We start from the raw sequence: 10,745 nt of genomic DNA, 5'->3' as shown, positions 1-10,745 counted from the left end.
GCGACTTCAATCACTTTTTTACATTCTGATGCTCAGTTTGAACTTCAGCAGATAGTCTCAATCGTGTGTTTCCTGAAATGCATTGGTTGCAATTTGATTGGCTCATTGGATAGAAGTGTTAAGCATTTGAACTGGTGTACCTAATGAAGTGGTCTATGAGAAAAAAATAATGAACCAACACTGCCTCCAGTTTGTATTAGAGGAAATGTTAGTGCATAATGTTTGTGAGCACTCATTAAACACTTAAACACGCATTCCTGAAAGTCTGGGCCGGGACCCATGGGTTGGGTCATAGGAGGTTTTTTTGGGGTTGCAAAATAAGTCTTCAAAATTTCTCTGCTGAAGTATTTGTTCATTTATGCATGCAGTACACATTATAAACACATGCTTGGCTAATCAATAAAAAATGCATTATTCCAGAGCGTATAGCTACTGAAGGCCCAATAGGTCAAGCATGCAAAGAAAGCTTATGTGACAGAGGTGAAGTCGCTTCTTTCAGGCTTTCAAAAAACAGAAAGACAAAAAACTAATATCTGCCAACCTGACATTGCCACTAATACTGAAAGATTCTAGACCTATTTGGTCAGACTGTTCACATCTGGAAGTTGAAATTGCTGTAAAAGTAATCTCTTTTACAAAAAATCTCAAATTTACAATTGCAGTCTAGTTAAAAACGAACCCTTACCATTTATTACTTAAAATGTTTATGGTTTAACAAATAAATAAACAAAGTAATGCTATTAAAATCAAAATCCAACATTCAAATTATCAAAGCCCCTGTGAAAAGAAGGGAAAAGCTTTCTAGGGCTTTAGCAATGTTGGTATTAACATCTGGAAACATCGAAACCCTTATCTAGAAAATCTGGCCAGATAAAGCAGTGTCTGTTAGCTAACCGATTCTCGACTCCCAACAGCAACAGGAGCAAACAAATTTTCAAAAATACTATCAAAAGAGTCAACAATCTTTCATTTACCTTTATGTAGAAATTTTGCCTGCTGAAGCAGTGTCTGTTGTCTAAATTACTCCGATAAATGAAGTGTTAGAATCATAACTTTTGACGTTACCTTGACTGGCTGCAGTTAGTACATGTGTCCACAAGAGGGTAGCATTTCCCCTTGAATGTAGAATACACCTGAGGAAAAATACCCAAACAAGTTTACCGATTCTCGACTCCCAACAGCAACAGGAGCAAACAAATTTTCAAAAGTACTATCAAAAGAGTCAACAATTTTTCATTTACCTTTATGTAGAAAATTAGGCCTGCTAAAACAGTGTCTGTTGTCTAAAATAGTCCGAAAAATGAAGTGTAAAAATCAAAATTTTTGACATTACTTTGACTGGCTGCAGTTAGTCCATGCGTCCACAAGAGGGCAGCATTTCCCATTGAATGTAGAATACACCTGAGGAAAAATACCCCAACAAGCTAACCGATTCTCAACTCCCATCAGCAAAATGGGCAAACAAATTTAGACAAAATACTATCAAATGAGTCAACAATTTTTCATTTGCCTTTATGTAGAAAATTTTGCCTGCTTAAGCAGTGTCTCTTGTCTAAATTAGTCTGATAAATGAAGTGTGAGAATCATAACTATGGACGTTACGTTGACTGACTGCAGTTAGTCCATGCGTCCACAAGAGGGTAGCATTTCCCCTTGAATGTAGAATACACCTGAGGAGAAATACCCAAACAAGCTAACTGATTCTCGACTCCCACCAGCAAAAGGAGCAAACAAATTAAACAAAATACTAGCAAAAGAGTTAACAATTTTTCATTCACCCTTACAAGGCTTGACATTAACTTTCTTGCTCACTGGCCAACATGGCTACTTGTTTATGAAACGTTATTAGCCATTAAACATTTCTACTGGCCACAAATTTGCTGATTGGAAACTATGTGTGACATTGTAAATTGGGTATGTCTGGTACGAGATGAAACACATGCTCCATTTCCTTCTTTAATGGATACTAAGTTTATAGTAATATTAAAACATTGACTTTGAATTAACGTTATTAAAAAAATCAGAAATGCAGGTGGTTTCATCTAAATCTCACTCAGACAAATATCCATCAGAGAATGCTAAGGTTGTTACACTGATAAATTCCACTGGCCAATGTGGCTAGTTGATGTCAATCAGCAGATCAGGTACCTGCCACTGCTGAAATCCACCCGCATTTGGCTAGTTGACCAGTGTAAATGTCAAGCCCTGTCTAAAATATTTAGTTTTTGCCATGTATGATCAAACTGCATTTAAGGGGGGCTCTTTGGGCCTTTAACAAGGCTTGGCCATTTCTCCTAGCTGGCCTGCAAATAATGCACAACAAGTGAACAGTCTTTAGAGTATAGCATTAACTCTAGAAACAAAGGTAGCCAGAGCAATTTAATTTTGCTAATATATAAATCCATATCTTGCTAGATTCTGGGCACACTGAATTATTCAAATATGTTTCCATCCTTAATAATAATGATAAAAAATGAAGAAAATAAGACAGATTTCTGTTCACAGTCCAGTCAGTTTAGATTTCCACCCTTTAAATTAATAAAATCCTGCCCATGTCATGCTCAACAGTATAAAAGGAGAAAACTTATGAGCACCTTAGAACAGCAGGCAGCTTTACTCTAAATAAGCTATTCACTTCTATTTGAGTCTCTGAAGTTTGATTTTCTTTCAGCTGAATTAGCCAAATAATTATGGTTCAACAACAAAAATCATAAATTCATTAAGAGAATCTCAGTCACATTTTATCAAGTGTTTTTCTTCTTTATGCTTTTCTTTGAGTTATTACTGAAGCAACCTTTAAATAAAATAAACATTGTACTTTTAGTTTTATATTAAATTTATTTTAACATCCTGGTGCTTAAATTGTTATGACTCCACAAAGTGATTTCATATCCAGGATATAGGTGTATTTCTGATAAGGGCCATAAGGAAGAGACAAGAGTCACTGATTAACTCCAATAGACTTTACACTCCAGCATTTGTAAAGCAATAGGAATCTGTTTCACTCCTTGACAAGGTAAGATACACCTGAAGTATTCTTTAAGTAAGGGGATTTAAACATAAACATAGCATTAAACATCCTCACATCTTTACCCAGAGTTTAGTCTGGACCCAGACGAGAAACAATGAGCGACACTTCAGAAGACGACAATGAGGTCTCCTTTCAGCTAAAGGTAAACACTGATTTTTGGAGGTTTGGAATCTCAGTCCGATTGTGAAAAATAAGTAAAAAATAATGAAATACTTTTGATTTTAAACAGAGGCTGAGTAAAAGTGTGTACTTGGATAAATATTTATCCTGTAGTATTTATAGTGAATTGCTTTACTTTGTACATTTTGCTTCTCTCTTGTTGACTCTTGTTGCCATTTGTACCCCACCTTGTTTCTTTTTTTCAAGCTTTTGTGTGTGTTTGTGCCTCTTTGGGTGATTTTGCAACTTTTGTGGTCATTTTTTGTTCTGTCACTGAAGTTCTCACATGGAACAGTTTTAGTTATATAAGCACTTGAACAGCTCTGTTTAAGGGGCCCTTGGCCTGTTCCAAGCAAACCCATTCACTTAACCTTGTTATTTCATTTTATCTTAACTGTGCTGCTATTTGCTGTGAACCACAATCTAATTTACAGCCCCGGTGAAACATCAGTAACACCGTGTCTTATTTGTATTCCTCTCTAAACCTATAGTTTCTTGGCAGAGTTGAGGTGGTCCGCCCTGGTGGGTTACAGGTCCTGGATGAAGCGATTCAAAGCCTAAAGGTCAGCTGTGACCTCTCCCCTCCGCTTAAAAAAGCTGCCCTTTCTTCTTACAGGAAAACAACAATTCCCAGGAGATAATTGTTGTATTGATATTCATGCATTTTGTTTAAAAAAGACAGCAAATGTGTTTAACTAGTTTTATGTGTGCATGCTACACATGCACGGTGCAGCATTTATCTTTCACAGTGATTTGAAAATTGTTTAATTCATAAATATGTTGTCAAATTCTACAAAAAAGAGCATGGATAATTTGACACCCAAGTTGTATAATATATAAATGGTTTGAATTTTTCTGTCAAACCGAGTTTGCATCCACTAAATGTGATGTATGTACACTGTATAACTACATATTTTGGCTTTAGAGATGCAGTGACTCCTATGACATGAAATCAATCCCTTCTCATCCCCAGACTTCTGATAAAAACAACCCAGAAAAGGTTGCAAAGAAGAGTAAAGTCCATCTATTCCTGTCAATGAGTGGAGTAGACATTTTGGAAAACAAAACCAAGGTTTGTGCCTGAAGATTTTCTCATTTTTATTAGTGCACGGATGAAAATAAACATAGCACAACAAAGTAAGGACATTTGTGTTCAGTAGCTTATTTCTTTGTTGTAACCATGCCTCTTAGTAATAAATCTCATACTGCTATAAAACTTGTTTATTTCTCGTTTGATGGTGACACATTTGTAAGGAGCATGCATTTGTGGGATGAGCAGCAGAGCTGAGTATGTGGGTTGCAACCATGAAAAATTGTCCAAATCTTCTCTGCCGATGCCAAACAGCTTATTCTGCTGCTGACTCTTGTTGGGTGTTTGGTGGATTGGATGATTGAAGTTTGAAGAAACAAAACATATTTCCAGTTCAACCATTTATTCATTTAACAAACAGAGGCCTCAGTAGCGTGTGGAAGAACCATATACAGCCACAACAGCCTAGCACCTCCTCCTCATGCCGGTCACCAGCCTGGTCACGTACTGCTGTGAGATGGCATCCCATTCATCTTGAGCTTTCCTCCAATGATGAAAAGCTTTGTTTTTTTTTCCAGTGAGGGAGATGCTACCCAACACCATCACACTTCCTCCACCAAAAGATGTTACTCTATCAGTGCAGCAATCAGCATAGCACTCTGCGCGTCTTCTCTACACTTTGACCCCACGATTCAAATACTGAATCTGGACTCATCGCTGAACCTGACGTTGCTCCACATGTTCAGGTTCCCATGCACACATTGTGCAAAGGGGCCTGACAGGGAAGGGCAGTCATGACAGCCCTGTGAGACCGAAGACTCCAGCTTGAAGTTGTCCTATCAAACTGGAACTATTCAGATCAGTCAAATGAGGCATGTTGGTTCTTGGAGTTGATCGTTAGTTCTTGGGTTAAAAGTCCCAAAAAAAGAGGCAAAAGGGGTTAAAAGTGTCCAGAACAGGCACCATGGCTAAAAATTGCAAAATAAAGAAGTGAAAATGGGTTAATAGTGGCAAAAGATGTTAAAAGTGACAGCTAAAATGGGTAAAAAAAATTCAAAGAAAAACCTCAGTGGGTTGAAAGTGATGGAAATAGGCAAAAAATGGCTAAAAGTGACAGGAGAAGTGGCAAGAATTGGTTAAAAGTCTCAAAAGAAGAAACAAAATGGGTAAAAAGTGGCATGAATAGGAAAACATGGCTGAAATTTGCGACAATGGGGTAGAAGTGACATAAAAAGTAGTGGAAATTGGTTTAAAGTCTCAAAGGAATGGGCACAATGGGCTTAAAGTGATGAAAATAGGCAACAAATGTGACAAATATGTTGAAAAATGGGTTAAAAGACTTAAAAGAAGAAGAAGCAAAATTGGTTAACAGTGGCAAGAATAGGCAACAAAAGTTAAGAATGGGAAAAAATGTGGTGAAAATGGGTTAATAGTGGCAAAAGATTTTTTTTAAAGTGACAGAAAGTGGCCAAAATGGGTTAAAAGTGGCAAGGAAGTGGCCAAAATGGGCCCTGTCCAGATCAGTCAAATGTGGATGCTGATTCCTGGAGCAGGCATCTGCTGACTTCTGTAGCAGGGTGCATGCTCACAGGTCAGGTGCCTGATTGTCAGCACCTGGGGAAGCTCAAAACAAGAGTCAGCAGCAGAATAAGCTGTTTGGCATCGGCAGAGAAGATTTGGACAATTTTCATGGGTGCAACCCACATCCTCAGCTCTGCTGCTCATCCCACAAATGTATGTTCCCTACAAATGTGACAACATTTAAAAGGGAAATGGACAGGCTTTCTAACTGGATAAGATTCATTGCCAATAAGAATTGTTAAAACAAAGAAATAATCTACTGAACACACATTTCCTTACTTTTTGTGCTTTAGTTGTTCAGATTTACATGATCATGTTCAAACCTCTTATTGTGTCTCCCTTCCTCAGTTTCTGCTGTACACATGCCCTCTGTCCAGTGTTTCCTTCTGTGCTGTGATCCCATCCTCACCCAAAGTCTTTGGCTTTGTGGCTCAGCACCCTGCAACAGACATGTACCACTGTTATCTGTTCCAGAGCAGGAAGTTTGTGAGTATTCACAGCACAGCACAGTATCTGCACACTCCATATAGATAATTAGGTAGTTTATTGGCTTTTCTAAATATTCTGCAGTCTCATGTGCTGGTGTCACTGATCGGGGACGCCTTCAGAGCTTCAAAAAGTGAGACGAACACCAGAGGAGCACGGGACCTGAAAGTGGAAGCACTCAGACATAAGGTTAGTTTGACATTGGGTTTATGTTACCCTAGGGCAATGGTTTCCTAATGGCAGGATTATGGTTGGGGATTTTTACAACTATACATTATTACATAAGATACCACAGCATGTTAAGCATGCTATTTTGTGTGAATATGATTCTATTCATATGTATGTGCCTTGACATTTTGACTTGATCTTAGGCATGTTTTAAGCAGAGGTTTGAAAGCATCTGCTCTATGGTATTGTATCCCCTCATGGAATCTGGGCCTTATGGTTATTTTTTGTTTTTATAAATATAAGGCTTTTCAGCCAGACAAACTTATAATTGAGGCTAAAATGAAATTCATTCAACCTTTATTTAATCTCAAAAAAATCATTGAGGGTGTTCCCTCATTTTCAATAATGTCGAGAGTACAACCAATAAAATGCATCAAAAAAATGATACAAAGAATATCAACAAAACAATTAAAAACAGTTACATTCAAAAACAGTTACATTCAAAAGCAGAATAGTTCCTAATCATAGTTTTAAACTGACCAATAGGGACAAGCGCTTGCAGTTTAAATGTTTGTTGTAAAGCATTCCAAGTGAGCGCAGCAGAGAAGCTGAAAGCAGTTCTTCCAAATACAGTGTTTGCTCGAGGAACATCAAGCATCAGGAAGTTACTGGATCTGGTTGAGTACTGATTGTGAGACTGAGTTAACAGAGATGTGATAAACAACGGCATATTACAAGTAGGGCTTTATAAATGAATAAGTGCCAATGCCTGTCACGTCTTACAGACAGGGTCGCCCAGCCCACCTTTTCATATAGAGTGCAATGATGAGTGGAGCAGCCTTCACCAGAGATGAATCTGAGGGCTGAGTGATAAATGGAGTCCAGGGGTTTAAGAGTAGAGGCAGAGGCGTTCCTATAAACAACATCCCCATAATCTAAAACAGATAAAAAGACAACTTCAGTGATACATTTCCTACTTAACAATGGAAAGTTAGTTTTATTCCTGTAAAAAAAATCCAATTTTTTGTCTTAACTTGCTGGCCAGGGAGTCGATATGAAATTTGAAGGTGAGTTTTTGATCTAACCAAATACCAAGATATTTATACTCAGATACTCTTTCAATGCTGTGTCCTGTTAAAGCTTTAGTTAAGTCTACAAATAAAGCAGCACAGTATTTCCTCTGGTCTAATTGAGAAATGATATCATTTGTGACAGAAGTGACTGCAGTGATGGTACTGTGATTTGTTCTAAAAACTGATTGGTGTGGATTTAATACATGATTACTGGAAAGGAAGGATTTGATTTGCTTGTTGACTAATGATTCTAAGATTTTCGCTAGGCAGGACAGTTTGGAGATGGGCCGATAGTTATTGAGGTCAGTTTTATCCCCACCCTTGTGTAGTGGGAGTAAAAGTGCAGTCTTCCAGACCTTGGGGAAAACCCCAGTGGAAATAGACAGATTAAACAAATGTGCAACTTGCTCTGCAATAATTGGTGCACAGAGTTTTAGGAAAAAAGGATCAATTTTATCTTGGCCAGTTGTTTTCCTGCAGTTTATATGTTGAAGTGCGTCTCTGACAGCAGAGGAAGTAAAGGGCTGCAAGCTAAATAGAGAGGTAGGATTTGTAGAGGGAGCCTGAGACAGTGGCTGACTGTTTAAAGCAGAGTAAGTGGTGTCAAACTGGTTACCAGCAGCAGCAAAGTGTGTGTTAAAAGCTTGGCAGATCTGTTCTGGTTTGTCTATGATACAGTGATTATATATAATACTTGAAGGAACAGTTGACATTGGGTTGTTTTTAATTACATTAACAGCTTTCCAGAACTTTGATGGGTCATTATAAGCATTAGAAACAATATCTATATAATAATTAGCTTTGGCTTTCCTCAGTGAAGAAGTGCATTTGTTTCTCAGCTGTTTAAAAGTCAGCCAGTGCTCTGTACTCCCTGTTCGCTTTGCCAAAGCCCAGGCTTTATCCCTTTCCTTAAACATTAAGGATTGGTCTGTGGTGAACCATGGGCTACGTCTATCTTTGATCCTGAACTTTTTAAAAGGAGCATGTTCATCAATGATAGTAAGCAAGGTGTTTGAGAAATACTTAAAAGCCTCTTCCATATTCAATATTTATGTTGTCTGATTTATGTTGCTGTCTATAATGTCTTGTAGAAAAGCCTACTCATTGAAATTTTTAAAATTTCTTTTAAAACAATCTTTGTGCTTGACTTGTTGATTTTAGCACCCCTAACACAGACTATAGGACAATGATCACTTAACCCAAGACCAAAAACGCCAGAGGCAGAAATTTTGTCAGGTCTGTTACACAAAATTAAATCAATTAGCATTGACCTGGAGGAGTCCTTTAAATTAGGTCTGGTTGGTTCATTGACAATCTGTACCAGATGTAGATCATCACATTTTTCTTTAAGGTTATCTGAGTCATTTGATAACCAGTTGAGGTTAAAATCACCTAAAACTATTAACTCAGACTTGTTGAGCTCTGAAAGTAATTCAGCTATATCAGAGACTGACACAGAAGTGGCTGAGGGGGGTCTGTAGACACCAACAACATTGACTGGGCTATTGTTTGAACTGATAATTTTCAGAGCAATAAATTCAAAGGACTTGGGTACAGAAACAGCTTTTAAAGGAGTAACAGACAGGCATGACTTCACATACACAGCCACACCACCTCCTCTTCCAACTCTGTCTATTCTGTACAGGTTATAATTTTGTAGATTGAACTCAGAGTCGTGTATACTCTGCTTAAGCCAGGTCTCAGTTAAAACCAGGATGTCAGGATCTGTCTGTGAAAGGAGAATTTTTAACTGGTCTAATTTAAGCTCACTGCACAAACTTCTGATATTTAAGTGCATCAGACTGAGTCCCTTCCTAGATTTAAAAGCAGACTGATTAAAGGGTGGTGGTCTGAGTTGTGTATAGTTGTGGAAGTAGAGTTTGCTTGAGGAATGGGTTTTATAGTGATTAGATTTTCTGAATTATAACCTGTACAGTAATTAGACTTATGGTGTTTATAATGGCTATTAGTGATTATGACTGGAATGTTATAAACAGGAGGAGTGACATTAAACAGAGGATGAGGTGTGTGTTGGCTGTCATACCTTCATACAGTGAGAGATTTACAGGAGTGCAGTGTCAGCTCAATGTTCATGGATAGAAGGCTGCATAATAATTTTAAGCTCTTCACTTTTTCTGCCATACAACAAAATATGTTGTAATAGTTCTGCAGTTACCACATAATTGGCTGGAGAAACGTTTATACCAACTTCACATAAAGGTTTTCGATGTACAGTTGCTGATCTTTCTCATTTTCTTCTTTCCCTTTCAGAATAAAATGCTTCAGAGAGAGAATGAGGAGCTGAGGAGGAGGCTTGCAGCTCAGACTGATGCTTAATGTAAAATAAGCTGTAGCACTTGAAACCATGTACATGCACCAAAAATATGTGACACATGAAACTTGTTTGCAAATCATTTTCTCTGTTTTTGATTTGAATTTAAGGTGGTTTTCAGGAAATCCTCAAACAGAGTTAAGGGCCACAGTTGAAGAAAATAAAAATTGGAAATCAGGACATAAATAAAGGTTAAGTTGATGAGGAAAAGGGAATTATGATTTTTTTTTTTTATGTCTTTTGTTTTCATTGTAGCCAACATATTGTGTCTTTAATGTTGAGTCCATTTTAGTCTGGCTCCTTGACAGTGGAGAATTTCATTCTACTCTCTTTCTTGAGAATTACCCTGGTGCATTCAAATGCTACTTATAGTGTTGGAAACATTTTGTGATTTTTGTCCATGCTTGATGAACCAATAAAGGTTGGAAATTTTAGTAGAGATGGTCAACTTCCTGTTGGACGTCTGTATCTCTTAATCTCTATTTTCCACATACTCCACCTGTGCTGTGTTGTTGATGTGGGACAGATTTGCACCACGAGTGAAGTTATCCACTGAGTTAAGGGTTCCTATCTGTGGCTTTAAGTGTTCCTAATGGATGCATGGTACATATTCTTCATCAGTATGCCTTACCTTGCTGTGAGGTTGATTCTCTGCTTTGTTCTCGCCAGTGGAGACCCACCTTACCATAGATTATCAAAAGTTGTTACAGTTCTGTCATGCTGTAAAATACTGAACACTTTCAAAAGTAGTGTTTAATAATATGCAGTGTGGATTAATGTAAACACTTTAAAAATATTTGATTTAACTATATGAGTTTCATTTACACTGTCAGTTTTGTTGTGTATTGTACTTAATTATGGAGGTGTTACTTAACCTGAACAACC

The 10,745-nt window shown here is 37.6% G+C and overlaps 1 protein-coding gene across 2 annotated transcripts; it reads left to right on the top strand.

Annotated features, from left to right (window-relative positions):
* Positions 1-2,928: 2,928 nt before the first annotated feature.
* LOC121518123 (PTB domain-containing engulfment adapter protein 1-like) lies at positions 2,929-10,294 on the top strand. 2 transcript variants are annotated; one of them, XM_041800339.1, is made up of 7 exons: positions 2,929-3,016; positions 3,098-3,173; positions 3,682-3,753; positions 4,164-4,262; positions 6,150-6,287; positions 6,372-6,476; positions 9,800-10,294. In XM_041800339.1, exons 2-7 carry the CDS (start codon positions 3,126-3,128, stop codon positions 9,863-9,865), a joined length of 528 nt encoding a protein of 175 aa, XP_041656273.1. In that variant the 5' UTR covers positions 2,929-3,016; positions 3,098-3,125; the 3' UTR covers positions 9,866-10,294. The 2 variants fall into 2 exon arrangements, with proteins under 2 accessions (XP_041656273.1, XP_041656274.1); XM_041800340.1 differs by lacking the exon at positions 2,929-3,016 and having other exon boundaries at positions 3,018-3,173.
* Positions 10,295-10,745: the final 451 nt, after the last annotated feature.

The sequence above is a fragment of the Cheilinus undulatus genome, linkage group 11, assembly GCF_018320785.1.
Source record: "Cheilinus undulatus linkage group 11, ASM1832078v1, whole genome shotgun sequence".
Taxonomy (NCBI): Eukaryota; Metazoa; Chordata; class Actinopteri; order Labriformes; family Labridae; genus Cheilinus; species Cheilinus undulatus.
This window is presented reverse-complemented; position numbering and strand designations above follow the sequence as displayed.

Excerpts from the sequence above, each read along its gene's own strand:
- LOC121518123 (XM_041800339.1), top strand. The coding sequence starts at position 3,126 with ATGAGCGACACTTCAGAAGACGACAATGAGGTCTCCTTTCAGCTAAAG. Across the intron at positions 3,754-4,163 it reads AAGCGATTCAAAGCCTAAAG|ACTTCTGATAAAAACAACCC; the intron begins GTCAGCTGTGAC and ends TCTCATCCCCAG. Across the intron at positions 6,288-6,371 it reads TGTTCCAGAGCAGGAAGTTT|TCTCATGTGCTGGTGTCACT; the intron begins GTGAGTATTCAC and ends AATATTCTGCAG.